The 22186-nt window shown below is 44.3% G+C and overlaps 1 protein-coding gene across 1 annotated transcript in view; it reads left to right on the top strand.

The window, feature by feature from the left end:
* Positions 1-19475, top strand: part of efna3a (ephrin-A3a) — a 57679-nt gene extending 38204 nt beyond the window's left edge. The window contains exons 2-5 of the mRNA XM_034545297.1: positions 9492-9793; positions 10002-10067; positions 11548-11625; positions 17273-19475. Of these exons, the coding sequence (XP_034401188.1) occupies positions 9492-9793; positions 10002-10067; positions 11548-11625; positions 17273-17391 (565 nt within the window). The 3' untranslated portion in view covers positions 17392-19475. The remainder of the gene's footprint in view (positions 1-9491; positions 9794-10001; positions 10068-11547; positions 11626-17272) is intronic.
* Positions 19476-22186: the final 2711 nt, after the last annotated feature.

Below are 22186 nucleotides of genomic sequence, written 5' to 3'. Positions count from 1 at the left end.
GTCGCAGATTAATTAGAGAATGTGCGAGCAGGCTGTGTCCTTGATTAAGGTTGTGAAGCTTTTTTTAATTAATCTCTTTTTGCCAGTTTTACACTATTTTTATTGTCTAATTTGCACATGATTCATCGCTTTCTGGATTTATACTTACACTGTTTTCCACTCCTTACTGCAGCAGGCACCGTATGGGCATGAGATCCATTCGGAGAAGGTGTTTAGCAGAATAGCAGACAGAAAGAATTCATGTAAGGATTGAGATTCTTATCTTTTACGATTCTGAATTGATCCTAACCGGAGTCCAGCGTTATTGGTTGATTTGTTGAGATATCCCTCAAAAAAACTCTTTTACAGGGTTATTTTGTGTACAATTTATTTTTGAAATTGGTTAATTTTTCTGAGACAAAAGCCTACCCATTTCATTTATGTAACAGGCAACATTTCTATTATTTGTATAACTTGTCACTGAGAATGAAGAACCTCTGAGACTTTTTCGTAAAAATAGTATATTTGAGCAAAGTTAGAAAGAATAAAAGAATGAATTACCAGTTGCCCTTGTGTGTTTACATAATTGTTATAATATAAAATGTAATAACTCATTATTCTTATACACTATTATGATACATAAATTAGCACCCATTGATTGGATTATATCAAATATGGTTTTGAAATTACTTTTGCTTTGAAAGAAATGTGACTGATTTTATTAGTTTTTTAATCAGTGCTTTGCCGATTGAATTCATTCTAAAAAAGGGTTTGATTTAATTAAAGGTACAACATTTTGAAGATCTGCAAAAAAGAGACAAAGGGATGGAAAAAAACCCATTTTGGAATAAAACGTCTATCCTTTTTGATTTAAAGAACAGTAAACCCCAAATTAAATTGAGTTTGGAGTATACCGGGTTGGTACGGTCCATTATATGTCTGAATGCTGGACCTTTACAGGCCCTGTTGGATGAAGGAGAATGAGTTGTGCTTTCCAGGATCTCAGGAGGCTGGATAAATAGTGAACGAGCGGGAGGAGGCAGTAAATGAGCAATGAGCTCACAGATAGAGCAGATGTGGAGCCGTTAATACCGAGGTACAAATAGAGCCTCACCTCGAGAGAGGTGGACCCTTGTTATCGCGGCTTGTCGCAGGATATAGCCCAATCACAAGCTCTGTGTGTGTGTGTGTGTGCGTGCGTGTGTAATACATCCTTTTTTGTAACTCAGATTTCTATATGACTAGATTTTTGGACCATGGCGCATATATATATATATATATATATATATATATATATATATATATATATATAATATTTTCAAAGCTATTAATTAACCATAGCCATGAAAATAATTAGTTTAATTGCTGGATACGAGTGCCAGTCCGAGTCGCCACACCAATGCAAAGCCCAAAAAACAGGAGCCAACTACAGCCAATAAAATATTCCCAAGTGCTCCTTGGAAACGATTCACTGTAATAAAAAGAAGGGGGAAAAAGGCCACTTATACATTTATTTTATGCAGAGTCTAGTTGGAGGAGAGCCACGGTTTAATATTCACATTGTCATCCATATTTCTGTTTGATATTTAAACTTCCCTCTGTGGATGTCTAGAAAGTAAAGAGCAGTTTAAGCCACATAGATTAATCAATGGAATTCATGCCAGATCATATTTCCTCTGAACGAGCAGGCAGCAACCCATAATGCTTTGCAAGTGATTTAATCAGAGGTTGGCGCTGTGGCATGGTGTGATTATGGTGATCATGATCAGCTTTGTTTCCCTCACTGCAACAATTTCAATAAGGATGCCCATTGAGCCAACGAGCAAACACAAAGTGCTCTTTGCGTCGATGTCTCCAGACTCCTTTTCAACAGGTCGACGTCTCTTTGAAGCGATTCAACCGCATGATCTCATACGGTTTTCTTTCCAGGGCTTGTCGAGGTAACCACTCTCAGTATATTTAGGAAAGATGCATTTCAGCATACATATGTAACTAATATAACTTTGTGTATCACATAGTAGAGCGACAATTGTGCCAATTAAAGTATTTTAGGTTTCACTGCCGGTCAGACGAAGCAATATGAAGCATATTTGTGAAAGATTGTGATCGGGATTTCTGATCAAACGGATGCATTGAATAACGGAACAAAAATACTGGACACTTTTTGATTCTGAGTCGCTTGTTCTTCATCTGGTGACCCTTATGGAGGGCTGTAAACCCCCCAGATTCAGAACGTTGTGTCTATTTGTGGTCAATGGGGATTTAACCACCAGCTGAGTGGAGTCCTGACTCACCTCTGCATCATCTCCCCCCCCCCAGCTTAGAATATAAATCATGGAGTGCTGCCAGAAAGGCTGTGTTCCTTAATATGTGACACAGCATGGCCCCTCTCATGCATCTGCCTCAGATAAGTTGGCTAATACTTTACATTTCTGAACGGGTCCCTCCAGCTCCTTCCCACCCACTTCACTAAAGGCACGCCCGGAGCGAGACTGGGGGAGACGGAGACACCTTGCAACTGAACTGCAGTGTGGAATAGTGAGCAGGTGGTCCGTTCTTTAACGGAAAGATCCATTCCTCAGCAACTGTGTCGGCAAGAACGGCCCCGCGCTGCGAGATGCTGTTTCTTTAGCTGAGGCTGCACCGTGACCTCCCACCGAGAGAGGAGAGCAAAGAGAATTCGCTTATGGGGAGATCAATAAAATATCTCTTTTCAAGCTGAAATCCATACCTTTCTGCACGTTCAAACAACAGCAGCAATTGAGCCTTTAAACGCCGCGCACATGAAGTCATCTCACCGCGTTGCTGTTGGCACGCAGAGCAAATGTCACGACGTCGACACAAAAGGTGTTAGTTACTGAAGGGATCCATTCACTTGAAAACGTTGCTGTTTGAGCATAATGGCAAATGAGATGCATTTTTTTAACAATCATTCTTTTCCACCCTGGGCCTGCTGTAAAGGTGACCGCCTTGAAAAAGGTAATTGCGGTCAAGGTGTCCTTGAGCAAGACTTGTAATTTCTGCAGCAGGACTCTATGTTGCAGGTGATGTAGATGTGTGGGATAGCTCCCACGATGCGGGTGTCGGTAAATGCTGGAAACCATTATTGCGAAGCTTCCCCGAATGAGATAAAGGCCAGGAAAGGACTGTGGCGCAGCTTCTGGAACGAGGGCAGCAAAGCTGCAGAGCCGGGGAATGAGCCGTGGGGAGGTTTATACGGGAATGGGTAAATATAAAAAAGGTAATGTTCCTCAATTTCTCTGAGATTAGAGTGGACAGAGGTTGAGGAGGGAACTGGTGGATGACTCCCTGTGGTCTAATAGTAAAAGAAGAGAGTTGCAGCGTTTCGCCTCTTCTCACAGACTGGCTCAGCACTTGTTTCCCCTTCAATCCTCCATTTTGGATCGAAAACACTGTAAACCGGGCCGTTAATTGCGGCGTTAACTCAATCAGTGACGACTCACAGGAGATGTTGTGATCTTGTGTGTGTGTGTGTGTGTGCGTGTGTCTGATGGATGTCTGTGCGTGCACAAGTAATGAGTTTAGGTGCTGAGGTACAGAGAAAAACAGCGGAGCACAGCTTGTCCCTTGGAGGAGTCCTGCCGGCGGTAAACAGACGATTGGTGGTTTAAGTCACGCCATTTCGCACATCGGTAGTTTATCCTCCTGACGAGGCTGGTGTTGATTACCCCGGAGAGTGTGTCTGTAAGGTCATCAATGATGACGCCACGCTGACCTCATCTGTACTGAGAGCAGCTTCCACAACCCCGCAAACATCACCAGACGCTGCGGAGGTGCACAGCAACCACTCCATCTGACATGATTGCATTAATAAAAAAAGTTTAATGAACTGATTTTTTCATGGCAGCCTTCTTGGAAAGCGTTAATGACGGAGAATGCAGACATCAAAAAACACCTTGTACTAATGGATTAGACCGAAATGACTTTCTTGATTCTTTTAATTGAATGTGGACTCCATGGGGCTGATTTGACACAGAAAAAAAAGCACACAAAGAAAGTTGGAGGACACATCTTTTATATCTTTTGGAAGGAAAATCTGGCCAAATAAAAGTTTTGAAAAGTGTGGGAGGTAAAAGAAATAAAAAAAACACATTTCAACAGTTATCTGGCTTTCATTTCCTAGCAGCTATGATATTGTTCGATAAAACCAAGCCTCTAAAAGTTGCTGGTATGTGCATTTGCAAAGGAAACTACTGGAGTCATATACAGGATATGTACAGTACCTATTGCTATACCTTACTATTTAAAACTCCTTGGCACAAACATATATGGACGCACGCCAGGCAGTTCAAGTGTACAAGTGTTGGATAAACAAGACGCGATTAAACTGCACGGCTTGTTTAAGAGTTAAACGGATATTATTGTTAAACGTGTCCCGCAGTTATTTGGATTCCATGTCATTTTTTTTTACATGTCATTTAGCTGACGCTTTTATCCAAAGCGACTTACAATCATGTTACATTCATACACTGTAGACACAGCTACAGGGAACAACTCAGGGTTAAGTGTCTTGCTCAAGGACACATTGACTAGGGCGGGGATTGAACCGCCAACCCCCTGATTGAAAGACGGACCTGCTAACCACTGACCCACAGTCATCAAGATTAATGGGAGAAAAAACTAAATGTTCTTCAAGAATTCAATGTAACTGGAGGCGAGTTATATACAAATCTTTTTTTTTTTCGGGGTGAAGTATTCCTTTTAATACCTGAAGAGTTGAAACCCACACGTGTTTAGTTTGTTTTCTACAGTCAGAAGTCATTACTGTCTTTTCCACTGCGAGGTTGGACGATGTTTGTCAGAAGCAACAACTTGTCTCTTCCAGCTGTTTTTAATGGATTTTTTGAAAACCGTTGGAGCCTCTGGCAGTAATGTGGGGCGAAGCTGCAGCAGAACAAACAGCACTACCTGCAGACTGTGAAGAATACCTTGGTGGGTTGAGACTCTTCATATCCATTCACGTCAGTGAGAAAACAAAGAAGAAGAAAAAACTATTCCACTGCTGTTATATTCCTTGAAAGTCAGTAGGGCTTATTCCTCTGCTTTGATGCTATCTCGCAACATTATTATTCAGACAAATGGCATGGTTTTGTTTCTGTATTAAGTAAAGCAAAACAAAAAATGGAGTGAAATTGAGGGAAATAATTCCTCCTAATACCTCACTTTTGTTATTTACAAAGGACTCTTTATGGTAGGTTTTTTTTAGATTATAGATTTCCTGTAGCTCTGTTTCTGTCCAGTTTTTTTAAATGTCTTTAGCTGCAGCGCTATACCTCAACACCTCAACATTGTTATTTATTGATACCGGCTGTATTCTCCAAAGAGCTCTTTTTAGTGCAGATGTGAAAAGTGCTATCTTTGTCTCCCCCCCCCCCCCAAGCTATCTGCCTCCCCTGGCAGTCCTCACCATGCAGCTCGTGCAGCCTTCACTAACTAGCTGTGCACTCCCACTCGTAGGAAAATGATGATGAGACAGCAAAACCGTCGCAGAGACAATGCACAGCGGAAAGAGGGGAAGAGAGTTGGAGAGAGGGGCGAGCGGGGGGGGGGGGGGAGAACCGAGAGACAACGAGAGAATGAGAGCCATCGCTCTTTTTTTTTTAATATGTTTATTTTTTCAGGCGCTTTTACCACATATATGTTCATCTCCGGGGAGCACTATGTCTCTGTCATGGCCTCTGCCTCCCTTTCTGCACCTCTCTCTTTGTTGTCATCGTTCTACGCATTTTCCTTCCTCAGCCCCCCCCCCCTCCCCACCACCGTAAGGTATTAAATCTCCCCTCATCCCCTTCCACTGTTTCTGCTCTCTCCCTCCGTCCCTCTCTGCCCTGCAACCTTTCTGTCTTGTGCCACTAAGTGGACTCCTTATATAACGGCGCCCACCTCCTGCTTCTCCTCCTCCTCCTCCTCCTGCTTCTTCTTTGGCTGACTTTACAATCGTAACGCATGATCCTCCTGCTGTGTGTACGTCTGCTGAGGCGAAGTGATAACCGAAACAGTGAGCAGTGAAGTAACAGGGTCGCATGTTTATCTGGGTTGAAACAATCGGTCCCAACAACTTTGACGATCGATTACTGGTTATTATCGAAGTAATTTAACAAGCAAAGATGAAAAACCAAATCCCAAGTTGGATGCTCAAATGTGAGGATTTTCTTCTTTTTTCTGTCCTTACTCTATTCTTTTACCACTTCCTGACATTTCAAAGAGTAAACGATCAATAGATTAATCAAAAAAAGATATATATATTGATAAAGAAACTAATCATTGCAGTCCTAGATTCACCCCCACCTCGGACAAACAAGCCACATGAATGCACCAAATAAAGTGTCCATTTCAGTAGCCTCTCATGGACAACAACTACATCCTGAACACATGCATCACTGTGGGTTGACTGCATTTCCTGACTCAGTAGCACCCAGCAGCTCTTTGTCCTGAAATACTATCGAGTGCTCCAACATCTCCTGCTCTTGCTTCCTTGCACCTTCCTCTCGCTTGCCGACGTCCTCTCACCTATTTCTCAATGACTGCATCACTCTCCGACTTTTTACACGCCACACGCATCCAGGATTCTCCTCGCGGCATGTTTTCATATTCAACACAGCCTCTTTCTCACACTTCACTTTCATCTTCGGTCTATCTGCTTACCATTCTCTCTATCCCACACCCATTGTACTGCTTTATCTCTCCCCCCCCCCCCCATCTCAAACTTCCTCCCCTCCTCCACCACCAACCCCCCTCTCTAAATATAGTTCCTTTGAAGCATAGCTGTGTTGTCTCTACCCGCAACACTGCAAGACAAAAGTCTGTCATCTCACATCTGAGTAGCGGGGAGAGAAAGCACAGATAAGATTGATGGCCCCAAAAAGAACAGTGGTTAAGAAAACTGATATTCATCTGCCTGTGTAAACGAAGGGAAGGGGTGCGGATGAGAGGAGGATGGGAGCGGAGGAGAGGATCCAGGAAAGAAAAAGAAACCGATGCAATGCCACAGCGAGAAAGATGGCGAGATGGAAAAAGAGAGAGAGAGAGAGAGAGAGGTGTTATGACATTTCTGATCCACATTTTGTAATTGAATAATAATCTCTCTGGAGGCCTGACCTATAAGGTATGCAAGTGTGAGCCGCTTTATGTGTGTGGGAGTGTGTGGGTGTGTGTGTGTGTGTGTGTGTGTGTGTGTGTGTGTGTGTGTGTGTGTGTGCGTGCGTGTTTGCGCGTGGGTGTGGGGGGAACAACGCATACATCGGGAGGTATTGTTGCGTGTATGTGTGTGCTCTCCTTTTTGTGTGTAACATAAAATGTGTAAGAAAGGAGCCAACTAGGAGAGGAAGAAAGTGCGGAGGTTTGCTTTTAAAACACAAGACGGCCCAATACCTCCACCTAGTGGTGGAAAGGAGTCATTACAGCGGCAGTTGATGCGTTACACATCGCTGCAGCCAAGGACAATTCCCATCTCATCAGCTCACCTGCAGGAGCCCTTCTAATGACTTCTACTTTGTCTAATTACAGATTGTGTAATTTACATAATAAGTGTATACTTAGTATTACAAACAGTGAAGATCACAGCGTGGCAGCCGAATGCGAAATCATATCACATCATCATCTCAGTTGTTCAGTGTGGAGTCTTGAATCAGGGTTACTGCACTGTTGTGTACATCACACACACACAGACACACACATGCACACACACACACACACACACACACACAACCTCAGAGTGGCCTTCCTCACCATAGTCGTCCATCAGCGGCGTTTGCCAGGGGAGCTCTGGCCATCATAGCGCGTGCAGGCCGGTTCCCCTGTGGCCGGAGCATACATCGCCACTGACAGGATCTCCTTCCGCCTCAATGACCCGGCTTGTGGTCGGCTCAGGGGGGAAGACAGGAGTGCAGATTATCATTCTCAGCACCGTTCTCAGCACTCGCCACCAGGCGTTTAGTGAGGAAATGTGGGTTGTTATATGCAGGGGGGGGGGGGGGGGGTGGGGGGATGTGCACTGAGAGAAAAGTCTGTTGCTCTCTGGCCTCTTTGTTTTGCTTTTTTTCACTTTGTAAATTACATTTCTGGGTTTCAGACTGACATCATCTTGGGCTCTGGTCTAGGATTTAAGGGGATTTATTGGCTGACATTGAATATATTATTCATAATGTTATTCATAGCATTTGTGTGTATAATCACCTGGAACTAAGAATTGTTGTTTTTGTAACCAGAATGAGCCGTTTATCTCCCACAGGCTTTGAAAGGGAGAGATATTCACTTGGATGCAATCTTTATAACCTCCTGATTTGATGCTTCTAAATCCTAAAATCCTTAATCCTGCTCTTTTAATTGTAAACATAATTGATTCATAATTAAAAGAATAGTTTCACATTTTGGGAAATTATCTTATTTGCTTTTACTGCCAAGAGAAGATATACATAATTTTCATAGCTCCCGGCCACATCGACCTGATTCAGTCTTTTTTAGGGGGAGACAGGGGATGTTTATGGAGGTCAACACTATGAAGTGGTGCACCACACCTGGAAGCTGAGAACCAGAACATTATATAAAATGCAGCTCAGAAGTGTGTGTCAAGTTGTTCTAATCAGAAATAAACAAACAATTAAATGTGTGCAAGGTCGTAGAACATTATGATGATAGTATATGGTGACCATGTGGTATTATATCTTAAAAGCTGTTGCTGCAATCTTTTGGTTGATACCATCTGTGACACAGATTTGGTGGGATTTGGATTTCATATATTCAAGTTGATAGAAATGATCTAAAATCCCTTTTTCTGCGATTGGATGGTGAGCACCTCTGTTTTGTAATCTGCCCGGATACCCCCACATCGTCAGTATGACGATATCTGAAGGGCAGAGGTCTGTCGTTGGTGGTAGTAATGTTTCACGAGGCTGTGATTATCCTGGAGGTCATAACAGGTCATTTTATACAGTGACGTGAATTTAAAAATAAACAGGCTCACTATGTGAAATGGCACTATGGTGACTAACATCATCACGCATGAATACAAATGGGCTCATTGGATCCTCACGGGACTCAGCTTTCCAGTCAAACCCGATTTATGCAATTCCAAGACTGTTTAGGGACCCCAGTATGCAGAAACATTCAAATACCAAAACTGCATGGTATTATCATAAAGTCTGTAAAGGGGAGACTGAAAAAATGAAAATCGCCTAAATTTGGAGTCCCTTCTCGACAAGCTAGCAAAACCTATGGTATGAATGGATTCATCAGGTCGTCTAGTTTCATAATGATAACTGTATCTTCACTCCATCTCTGAGGCAGCTACAGCCTGCGATACCTTGTGGGTCCACAGCGAGTTTCAGTTTTATGAGGTGTTCTGTGCGGGACTATTGCCTGGCAACCTCAGGCTGATGACTAGGCTCCAAACCTTTTTTTTTTTTTTTACCAGATAATGAAAACTGTTTATTGTTTGGGGCCCTATCGTTTCTTATCACCATTGCTGTCTTTCTCTCCTTTTCTTCATTCAGACTGCGGAGGGAAGGATACACGGTGCAGGTCAGCGTCAATGACTACCTGGACATCTACTGCCCGCACTACAACACCAGCCAGCGCGGGACGTTGGAGCGCACCGTGGCCGAGCAGTACATCCTCTACATGGTCAGCTACCGCGGCTACCACACCTGCGACCCCCAGCTGGGCTTCAAGCGCTGGGAGTGCAACCGGCCGCACGCGCCTCACGCCGCCATCAAGTTCTCTGAGAAGTTCCAGCGCTACAGCGCCTTCTCGCTGGGCTACGAGTTCAACGTGGGCCAGGAGTACTACTACATCTGTGAGTCAGGCGGGTGGACGGCAGTTCACTGTGACGGAGGGAAAATGTCTGAGAGTGCTGAGCATCCAGTATTTTAATATCGTGTCCTCAGCTGCTGTCAGCCACATGTTATAGATTCTGGAAGTTCAGCAGAGCTTCAGTTTGCACAGCTGATTGTCCTGCAGAGGGCACAAGGTTGACATGTGTGTGTTTGCTCTCTCCGTTTCAGCCACGCCCACCCACCATCACGGCCACAGCTGCCTGAGACTGAGGGTCTACGTCTGCTGCTCCACCGGTGAGAGGAAACCGCCCGGTCTTACCTCCTTTCAAACCATTTTCCTCTCTTCCCGCGTCATTTCATCTCCACTTTCTTCTCCCCTCGTATCTCTTTGTATCGCCCGAGCCTCCAGAGAAACAGACAGGGAGACGGAAGAACTAAGATCTGGCAGTCTGGTCTCGGAGAGAGAGGAGAGGCTTTTACTGCCGGGGTTTTGATGACGGCTTAATGTTATTCTCTGTCTCAGTGCCGTTTCAATAATGCTCTATCTCTCTCTGTGAACGCCATGCTCCCATGAAGCCATACGAAAAGATGTAAAGCACGGAAACTGACTCAGCTGCAAGATTCAGCTTTCCTCTACTCCCCATCCCTCTCTTCTCTAGCTCTCTTCTCTCCTCTTCTCTCTTCCTGTGTGTACTGTATGTGTGTGTGTGTGTGTGTATGTGTGTGTGTGTGTGTGTGTGTTATTTTTACTCTGGTAGCCTTCTCTCCCCCTGCAGGCCTTTGATCAGGGAGCCCGGTGCCGAAAGCCTCCCCCTCTTCTCTAACCTTGTCAGCACTAATACATCCAACACTCAGGCCAGTGTCAGCCCCTGTGTACACATCACCTTAACACCCCCCCTCCCCCCCCCTCCCGCGCCCCCATCCCAGTGTCACGGCTAATCTATTGATGTGTCCACCACCCCTCGGTTTGCTTCTGTGCGTGTTTCTGTGCATCTGTGTAGGCGTTCGAGCTCGTGTGTGTGTGTGCGTCTGCACATGGCAGTTTTCTAACCGTAAATCTTTTTAATGTGTGTGTGTGCATGAATGGCGATGTGTGTATTTAGTCAGTTTACAATCCACAACCTTTACTCAGCAAGGTCATTTTAACAGCTTGCTATCAAGAAGATGTTGGTTTCAGCCGCCTCCAGAGCGCTCTCATTTTTCTCTGCGTGTCTCCCCCCTTAACCCTTCCAAGAAAGAGATGGGAATATTCATGCTTTACATCTGCAAAGAGCTGCAACTTGATTGCCACAAGCTTTCTTTGTAAATTCTATTTCATCCTCCGAACTGTGCATCAGAATCACAGCCTCACACAAATGCACATATTTAGTAAAAAAAACTAAAGAAAAAGAAGATGCATTCAAACCCACACATCTTCCATTCATGGATAATTTGGCAATGCGGTCTGAATGTAATTCTCTGTCTAGACGATCGGCAAATGTGGAAATGTTTTCTGTCCTTCGGTTCCAAATGCTTTTCATCTTCAGATGGAAGTCTGGGTCCTCAGTCCAGGATTTCTTCATGCTTGCTCGGTGACAGGGTTCTGTCACTGCTCCCCGTTCTTCTATATCCGTACACAATTTAGTGGTGCCTGAAAATGCACATTTCACCCAGTCTTGTCATTTTAATGACGTCTTTTCTCTCCCTGTCTCTCCCCTTCTCTCCATCCTCTGCTTTGTATTTCTCCCCCTGCGGTCTTTTCTGTCTTTGTGTGTATCTGTGGTGTGTGTCTCAGTTTCCCAGGCAGACGATGACTCTAGTCAGACCTCTCCCGACTACACAGTCAGGCCAAACATCAAAATACACAACATCGGTGAGTGAAAATGCAACAGCAGCCAATTGCCAGATGCGGATCAATATTTGTCTGTGACTGCAAAGCTTGATTTGTGTCCCAATCATTGTGGAAAAGCACCAAACCTGTGTTAGTTTCTTTAATGTATTTTATGTTTAGCAAAAGAATATCCACAGGCCATAGCTGGTTGATGAGTTAACCCTTTATGTTCTGTGTAAGAACACACATATGGAAACAAACAAAGGCACTTAACCCAACAGCAGACCCATGATCTATTATGCAACTTTCAAGTAACTCCGGTGTGTTACAATGTGGGTCTTATTTCCATAGTCATTTGTCAGCGTTGTTTTACAATTCTGCATTTCCGTTGTTACATAAATTTGGTCATGACAGGACGCTTACTCAGTTCTTAGTCCCAAAACAATCAAGGAGAAAGATGTTAATGAGTTGCACTAAGTGAGGGTAAACAGATCACTTATTTGGAGAAAACTAGAAAAGACAAGCATATTGGATTGGATTGATTCGATACTCAACACAACAGATATACAAAGTTAAGTTTTAATTAAACCGGAATTACCAACAAAAAACAAAATCTTACAATTAATCATGCACACACGCACGCACGCACGCACACACACACACACACACACACACACACACACACACACACACACACACACACACACACACACACACACACACACACACACACACACACACACACACACACACACACACACACAGAAAAACCTCCACAAGGTCAGTCGATGTCTTGTGAGGAACGAAAGGTCCAAGAGAAAGCATGTCAGCGAGCAAGTCAATTGTCAGCTGATTGGTGACATAAACCCTCTGTTTTCCTTTCTCACAAAAGCCTCCTGCCGGGAATCATTTAGTGCGCTTGTTTCTGGGAGCTGTGGGCAGTCTGTGACGAGGGCTAAGAGAGTGTGACCTGCCTGAGATGGAAACTGAGACCAGCGGAGACGGAGCGAAGAGAGCTCTTGAGCCATCGGCAACGAGTTCCTTGAGAGAGAGAGTGAGAGGGCAGAAAAGTGAGACAGACAGGGGGAGAGAGAGACACAGTGAGACAGAGAAAGTCAGTGGGATGAAAGACAGGAAGGAGGCAGTGAAAGAGAAATGGGGCGGGAGAAAGCCTGACAGAAAGAGGGACAGATAAGGCAGCGAGAGAGAGAGAGAGAGAGAGAGAGAGAGAGAGAGAGAGAGAGAGAGAGAGAAACAGGCAGAAAAGGAGATAAGAAGTAGAGTGGGGGCAGAGGAAGAAAGAAAAGCTCAGTGGTGGGCGAATTGCTCAGCAGCAACTCGGGCTTACGTAGAACTTAATATAAAAGAGAAACACACACACACTGGCAGGGAATCATAAAAAAAAAGCATAGCCTCTAGCTTCATGATGCATTTTGCTGAATACATTTGGCGGAATAACAACAATCAGGACACACAGATTCATGCACACATGTACATACACACACACACACACACACACACACACACACACACCTGATGGCCCTGCTGACCGCTGGACACCCACTCTCTGACTCACCCTCAGGACCAGACCAGCCCACATCAAGCATCAACACATCCCTCCCTCTCTCTCCACATATGTTGGGACTCGTTACTTTATTATTAGCAGTGCTGCTACGTCACACGTCCCTTATTTAACGGGGTGTGTTGAGGATAATCCTGGTCTTGTTTTCTGTAACTATGGGTAATAACAAGGCTGTTCAAGTTACTGTGGGGAACTTTGAACTGCTAATGAAACCGTCTCGGTTTAATACGGATGCCTCTATATGACCTAGATAAGCAGATTTGCTATTTCTATATTGTTATTCTTAATGCTTGTAGTCAAGGCCACCGGATCTGATGCCGCACAAAATCTAATGAAATCACGCAGGATCACCAGAGATTTCTTGCCGCATGGAAAAGCTGCTGCAATTGTCCACAGGGACCGCACAAATCAACACAATATTAAAGTTCCTCTTAATAGCTTTACGTCAGTTGCTGCGATCTGGAGACGTGGCGGCGCGCTAAAGTCCGACAGGGCGAGAAACACGTGCGGTAAGATGCTTTAAACAAATCCACGGATCCGCCCAACTCGCTTGGAAGTAGAGGCCAACAATAAAACATATATTTCTCAAGCTGTCAGCTGTAATGATCACAGTTTATCATTTGTGAAACGAGACGCTGCCACCGTTGGCAATCTGTGCGCCAGCAGTGCAAGTGAATCACTTTTGTGAAATGAGACGCTGTTGGCTTGTTTACAACCTGCCCGATCGTCTGACTGGCTCGTCTCTGTTGTCCCATTAGAAAGTATTTCCATATCTCAGCCATTACTTTGGTGAGCCCACTGCGTAGCATACACTACAACAACAAGACCCAGGTTGTAATAGACCAGAATCATCTTTCAAATGTGAACCGAGTTGATTCATCTTTTTTTATGATTTTAATGATCTGAACCCTTTGAAACACACATCTGTTCTATATAGCAGAATAGCCGGGACTCGCTATAGTCGAGCATCTCATAGCGAACGGCAGCCTTGCTGCTTGAATGAATCATAACCTTATAGTTTGCTGCAGCAAAGCTTCGTACACGCTGTGCATTCTTCCAGCTGCGACATGCCCTTAAACGCTGTCCTCCTATATAAAGTGTCTGCAGCAGTGGAATGGTTAAAGCCTGCAATATAAATAAGGTAGCGCACCGGAAAATGCAACAACAACAAAGATCATTTTAAGACTCATCAATAGGCACCGGCACCCAAGACTCATCTGTTCTGAGTGGCTTGTTATGTTATGTCGTAAGATATATACTTGAGTTGCACGGTGCAAACCAAAACACCTTATCTCACATATGCAGTCTGGACACTCTGGCGAAGTCACAAAGGATGGATTGCGCCCGCTGATAGCACCATGAATTGCACATCATCGGTCTATTACATACAATATGGCTAAAGTAATGGGTATATATTACAAACAATACATGAAATATTACAGAGCAAACAACGTTTTGCAAAGTGCAAAGCCAGAGTGTGCGATTTTGCCCTTTTTCTGCATTTGGCAGAAGAATGGCCGACACTAAAGAAAAATGAAATATTCAGACGGCGAGCTACAAACCCTGACTGACGAGTTGCAGAGGCATCCCTCCAACCTTCGGGCCAACAATTTAAACGCGACTGAGAGGAAATCATTTGTCAATTTGTCAGTGCTGCAAAATAATAATTGCAATGATACTTATTCATAGAGCAACACTTCATGCAATATGCACAATGTGCTTTCCAAGTTGAGGAAATTCCAAACCATGAGCAAGAGGTAAATGAACTATTAGAAGAACACAGTTTATAAATGTGCTTCACATTATTACCACCAGCTCTCTGAAGAGGCTAATTAGCTCTGATCTTTGTTGATTGGACAGTTTTTTCAATGAGCAAACCAAACTTATGCATATGACCTCATTTTGATACGCGGAAACAGCACATGAGACCCGAGACGCTATTTGCTCGGCAGCGCACTTAGGGGTGCTCTTTGAGAATGACGTTTTTTTTTGTCTCATTTGTGCAAGGTCAGCAGCTGTAAAAGCAGTTCAAAACCACTGGTTCAAAACACATGTTGGACCACCTTTGGTGCAGCCTCTGAGCCATGTTCATTTTGGGGTGTGTGTGTGTGTGTGGGAGGGGGGGGGGGGTTTGTTCTAACCAATTAGTAAGGAGTGATGTATCCACCACGTTATGTTCAGTTGACAAGAAAGCGACCACAGCGGTTGGCAGGTGCAAATCACACTCTAGTTGTTAATTCAGTTGTTTTCTGGGAGTAGCTCCAGGCAGCTGTGAGGGAAGATGGCATCCAGGCACGTGTTAGCCAGTTGAATGCCCTTCACGCTATCACACCTCCCCCACTGACCTGCGAGCTGTAGCCATACACTCTGGGTCCATCGCCTCACGCAGTTCCCGCATCATCGTCGTGGAGACGTTGGCGCGGGGACTTATCGGAGCAGACAGCCTTCCTCCACTCATCGACCGTCTCGAGCTGATGTTTCTTATCTCACTGTAAATGCCTCGGGCGCTTCACCGTGGACAGGAGAGCTGCCCCGCGTGCTGCTGTACCCCAAACAGACGAGCCTGCACACGAAATTGATTGCTGTGTATCCCACAATTGTGCTGTGATGTTAGGACCTTTGATAACATGTTAGGGCCCGAGGCGCCCGACGTCCCCCACATTCATCTTCCAAGGGCGGCCTCCTTAAATAGCGAGGTTTTTTTTTTTTGAAGAGGTGCAGCTTTCTGATTGTCGAAGCTCTCCACGCGTCCACAAATACAGTCGGCACCGGCACTCGAATCGAATCCGCTCACAGCGGACTCGATGCAGCGGTGGAAAGGGAGCTGTGCTCACGTGTGTGAAAATAAGTGAGCGTTTGTTTATTTTTGCCGGGACGGGTGGCGTCTCTTCTCCTGGTCACTGGTTGTGAATGGCTCCACCTGAGGCAAGGCTGCGCTGCACTTTCCCCTCTCGCCTTCTTCACTGGCTGCGTTTGGTTCGAGTTCAGTGTCGTGTGTCATCGCCACCGACGGAGGCCTCGTGTTCCTTAAGAACAACTCTGACGTGGGCGCAGAGGCGCACGCAAACGGGACAAACCGGTAGCGGCCGGATTGGTTTACTCTCAGACAGCAACAACAACAACGTTCCGTACATTCATCAAACATCAAGCTGTCGTGTGATTGTCGTCTCTATCTGTTATCTCGTATCACATCTCCTGTTTTCCACTTGTAACCAGTTACTGTCTCCATTATATTTCTCAAACCCCAGGCGAGGCTTTAACGTCACAGCCAAACAGCTTTTTTGAAGACACCTTACCTCCTCAATTTGATGTATTTCTTGATTGGTCGGAAAAACGATCTGCCGGCTGCAACTTTTACGCACCATGATGACAACATAATAAAGTCAAAGTAATGCGGTTTTGATAGACACACACAAGATTGTTGTCAGTGTTTGGGCACAATTTGTCAAAGTGCAGCTTTCTTTTGCGCTTACTAGGATTACTTTATTTTTCCTCACATCTCAATGCAGCCGGCACTGGTTGTTCCTATAGTGCGCTCTGTTTGGTTCCTTTTGCTATATTTGATTTATTTTATAATAACCCTTTAGATATAATGGGAAACATTATGTCGAGACAGAGCATAATGGCTCCGTTTAATCCACTTTTTACCGAATATTACTAAATGTGTTCTCCCAGCTCTTTCTCCGTTTCTCCCCTCCAGCTAATGTTCTGTTGTGTCTAATCAATGGCGAGGCCATAGTAATTTGGTTTGATTGAAATCCCACAAGGATATAAACATAATTAGTGTGAGAAGAGTACGTGACAAAAAAAAAAGCCAGATCAGAAATAAAAGTGTTTTTAATTTCTCATCCCACTGGGGAAATGGCCTTATGTAGCAGTGTTGATGATAATTGGTGGTTTGTTAATTGCATCATGTCTTTTTCTCTGCATATATTAAAGCACAATTAGCGTGCATCGCACATTGCCTTTAGATTGATGAATTAATAATGTAGTAATGGTTCGTTTCCCTCTGTCTGCCGCACGCTGTCTCTCTCGCTCTTTCACACTCACGTTCCTCTCTTTTCTCACTTTCTCATCTTCTCTCTCTCTGTGACTTTTTCTCTGCAGATGAATTTAACCCCGAAGTTCCCAAACTGGAGAAAAGCGTCAGTGGCAGCAGCGCCTCACGGGACCGCCTTCTTCTCACCGTGGCGATGCTGCTCGTGTTTGCCGTCCTTTTTTCCTAGCGACTCGTCACCCCAAGTGACGCCTTCATGCAAAGCTGGGACCGCCTTGTCCAAAGGGCTTTGTGTCCACCACATTGTTGTCATTGTTGTGAGAGAGTTGGCAGAAACACAGACGGAGATAAAGTTGCGGCGGAAACAGAACCGCAATCAAAAGGACACAGAGAGAAAAAAACACCTTGAACTTCACTTCACCAGACTTTTAAAAAGGAGAGGCCTTTTTTGCTGTCATATTTACACCGGTGCATTTTTGACACTCCATGCGTTGTCGTATGAATACCACGGCATTTCATGCAGGTGCGTTGGCCACGACATAGAGACCACAACCAATATTCAGAATCAGGCTTAAAATGAGTAAAGAAAGTGGACTTAAATGAGCCGGATGCAGACTACACACTCTTATTGTAGCATGGATGTAGAAACACTTGAGGAAGTCTTTTGACCATACGCATTGAGGAAATGTGGACTTTGCAGTGGATTTTTAGGCCTTGGACCACGGAAGTATGCTGATGGATAGAACTCAATGTAGATGTAGTAAAGAGCAAGCTGGACTCTGGAACTGTACTGATCTTACCTGGGCTATACAGGACATGTATGTGATCAGCCAGTGATGAGAACTGCTGCCGTTATCCTGGACATTGAAGAATGTTTTCACACCGGTGCGTTTATAAGAGCCACATGTGTTTCTCAAGTCTTTGTGAGGATATCCACGAGCCTTTTCAAGAACCCATTTTCTGCAGACATCAAAAATGCCCCTGGCTTTTGTGAGCTACAGATGCAAAGCCCGCGTTTCTTAGAGGACGGCGAGTGCCCTCTCAGAACTAGTCCTTTGTCTGCGTTTCCTGCCTTCACACCCTAACAACCTAGAAAAATACAGACCCCGGACTAGTAATTTGGCGGCACTTAGACGCGGTAGATGTGTTTTTTCCCCCGATGCGTTTACCTTCAGCTCTTGGCGTCGAATATTCGGATGTCAAACTTTTCTCCTCGCAGCAATCAGCAGTCATTCAGAATACCACTAATTTACAATTCTTAAAAACCTCTCTGCGCAGCAAGTTCCCATTTATTCCCAGAGAACGCCATCAATTCCATTTCCAGTTCAGCGGTTCCCAGCCAATCAGTGCTGATGGCCATTACAGCAGTCCCGGTCACCATGGAAACGACCCTAAACAGCCGCCAGAGTGCGGCAGGTGCCTGAGGAGAAATTGTGCTTTGAGTCTCAAAGTAACGCTGCCGCCATTTTGTTTAAAAGAGAAAAGAGAAAAAATAAAAACACGTGTGAATGTGCAAATAAAGAGAAGTTCACTTTTTTTATATTGTAATACAGGACAACGTAGGATGGCATTAATCAGATTACAATGTTGTGCTTTTTGAATTTATTTACTTTTCAAATTTATTTATTTTATCATTAAAGTATATTATTTATCTATCTAATTTATTAATGTGCATTTATAGGCCTTTGCTCAATAAGCTATTGCGCCATTTTTGTATTCTTTTTTTTAAACAGTGGAATTTTTACTGCAGCATTTTGCTTGTATAGATAGATAGGCAGATGTAATTCAGCCTGACAAAAAGAGAGGGTTATTGGTTATGACTGATCAGTAGGGACATACTCTCAGTAACCCTACTCCAATGTAACAGACACTGCTAACCAGATTATGTTGCTGATATCTTGTCATAAACCGACTGTGGATGCACAGACTCAGTTGATGGAAGGGCAGCATTCCTCCCTTGTGAAAACAAAGGAGTCTGCATTGTAATGTATCTTTATAATACATGCCGGTTATTGAATGTGTGTGTGCGTGTGCGTGTGTGTGTGTGTGTGTGCGTGTGCGTGTGTGCGTGTGTACATTTGTGTGCGTATGTATGTAGAATGTGTTTGTCCGTGCTTCTCGAGTTTGTTGCATTTAGAAATTCCGTACCCGTAAAAGGAGTCGTTTGTAGGATCTTTAATATGCAAGTGTGTATGAGAGAATGTGCTCTTCTGTAATGTTGGTTTACGTTACGGGGTTTGGGAAGCGGGGCGAAAAGCATTTACTGGTGTTGAAGACAACCACAAGAAATGTGTTTTACCTTTGACAAGAATGAATAAGAAAAAAGAAAAAAAAGAAGCTGTACATTGATCGAAGAATGATTAAAACAATGCCTATTAAAATCTTTTTGCAAATTTACTTGTGTGTATTGATTCACGACGGTCTTTCTGCACGGAGATAACACTTTCGCCTCTGCCCTTTCCTTATCTCAACAGTGACTCCTTCACCTTCACTCTTGCTGCACTCACTGCTGTTTGTTTTCCTCCCTCCTCCCCTCAGTCTGTGTGAGCAGACACGTGAACAGACAGCACTCTCGCCGCTGTAGAATTATCACCCTTTCTCACATGGCCCATCCGTGCAGCACCTCGCTTCGGTTCTGCAAACACTTCTTCTGCCATAAAACATAATGACAGCGTGAGGGAAGGGGGGGAGGCACGACTCCACATCTCCCACTCTATCCATCTCTCTCTCTCTTTCTCTCTCTTTCGCTCTCAAAAAAAAAAAAGAGAAGAAAAAAAATAAACACCTGCAAGCCATTCGTGTCTCCACAAATCTGTGTCCCGCCGTCGCTCCACGTCACTCTCCTTCCCCTTCGCTCCCGTCAGCTTCTTTCTAATCTCTCTGTCCGCAGAGCAGAAAGAAGCTGACGATGGGGAGGGACACTTCTCCCAAAATGCACTGATGTCCATGTCAAAATGGACAGAGGGGGCCAGATGAGATGTGTGTCTTTGATGTTACACATCAGGCCTAAAATCACATTAGAGAGCAAGACGTTCGGCTCTCGGCTGTCAACGTGTCACCTCCAGTCCCGGGTCAAAGATTATATGTGAGTGTGTATAGGGGGCTCCTGCCAACTACCTGCGTTCATTTAATATTCTTTGTGACAAAATGTGAATCACACTTCACCAAGCAAGTTACATCAAAGTGATCGCATAGATTAATAAATGTTTCACAGCTGCTGGACTCTCCTGTGAGGGAGCAGCTTCTGATTCGGCCTGACGTTTGTGCATTTAGCTGACAGACTGATAATTGTTGAATATTACTGTGGGATTTGGCTTACAGTCCCTCGCCTACTTATAGGTTTGGACTTGCACGTAAATGTTTCAGGGTTTAGACACTGGGAGAACAGGAGAAGGGTTTTAGCTTCTGCTCCGGGCCCCAAGTTGACAACTTAAACCACAATTTTCTTCGCAGGAAATCAACCTGCTTGGTTTTTGGCAGCAAGGCTGTCTCTGGTTAGTTATGTCAGGGAATTAACGCTGTCATATTTACACCTTAAATTCCTGCCTGGAAGGGCTTATGTTTTGCTTGTGCCTAAATTAAACATTAATTAATGCGCTTACTATTTAAATGAGAGAATCAGGAGTGTTACGAGTGCATCAAAAATGGCCACTTTTCCCCCGAGCAGCTGACGTTTCCATTGGGGAAAGATTTAAAAAGTGCTCTGTCCAGACTGTAACTGCGAACGACGTCCCATTAGCAAAAGGACATGACCTCGTCTCCGTTTGGAGGCATGTTATTGTTTTCTGAGTCATTTGCTGTGAGATAAGCCATCTGTAGCCCGGGCAGGCCACGTGTCGGGGAGAAGGATTCCCCAGACGAGCCTGGACCAAACCACAGAGGCCTCCTCCTCAGAGAACCTGTCACGGCTCAGGACATCTAGGACACGATCACTGGGACTGGTGCTGCCTTCAAGTGCCTTTTTGGAATCGCCTGTTTTGAAGGTTTTGGAGTCGTAAAAAAATTAAAGAGTAGTGTTTTTCGTTCCGATGCCTTTGGCCAAAGAATGATGTCACTGACATAATGAAGGTTTTATTTTTGGAATCATGCAGCACAAGAAATAAATTTGGCAGATGCTTTTGGCCAACACACATATCAGGGCATTGCTAAATAAATATAGAAGGAGGCGGGAATCAAACACCAACTCTACAATGTATGACCAGTCTGAGCAACCAGCAGTGAATGTGTGACATTCATAACACTCATAGGCATAATGAAGACTTTAACATGGTTTGCAGCTATACATTTATCAGAGTGCACATGGAAACATGTGTCAATGCCAGCTATTTACTCACTTCTACTTCCTTTGGTGCTCAGCTTGTATGAGTGATGTCCAGATCACAGAAAGAGGCAGATCATTTCCACTTAAAGTAAATATCATTCAGTGCATTCACCCACTGACACATTTGAGAGGCCTTCGTTTGTGGATTTCTGATTCTTGACAGTACTTTTGAGTTGTCACAGACTAAATATACCGCATGTGCACCCATGCGTTTATTGTATATAACAAGTCAGGTTCAGTTTCATATGTGCTCTTGTGTCAGACGCACTCGCAGGTTTTACGGCTACACTTTCAAGACAAACAAAACGATGACAAGGGAAACATCTCAACCAGGTGTCTGGTTGCCAGGCTGCAGACTTGTACTTGGTGTAACCGTCTTATCTACTTTCCACCTACAGGTGTCGCCAAAGCTTTCTTTCAGCCTGTGTCTCTGCTGGAGAGAAGCACTCCAGGACATCTGAAAAACATTATGCAACAGATTTACAGTAACTATGTTTGCTTATAGGATGACATATTAGTTTAGATGAACAATGATGGGTTGGTTTATGTTTCAGGTGGCTTGTGTATCCTAAACAGATGTTGAAGTTGGTCTGAATACATGGTAAACTGTCCAGTGAGTATAAGATCTCCTCCAACTCATTCAAGGGGTTTAATGTACGTCAAGGCTGCCAGTGAGGCGGCTGAGGGACGTCCAGTGTGGAGG

This window comes from Cyclopterus lumpus, chromosome 11 (genome assembly GCF_009769545.1).
Source record: "Cyclopterus lumpus isolate fCycLum1 chromosome 11, fCycLum1.pri, whole genome shotgun sequence".
Classification (NCBI taxonomy): domain Eukaryota; kingdom Metazoa; phylum Chordata; class Actinopteri; order Perciformes; family Cyclopteridae; genus Cyclopterus; species Cyclopterus lumpus.
This window is presented reverse-complemented; position numbering and strand designations above follow the sequence as displayed.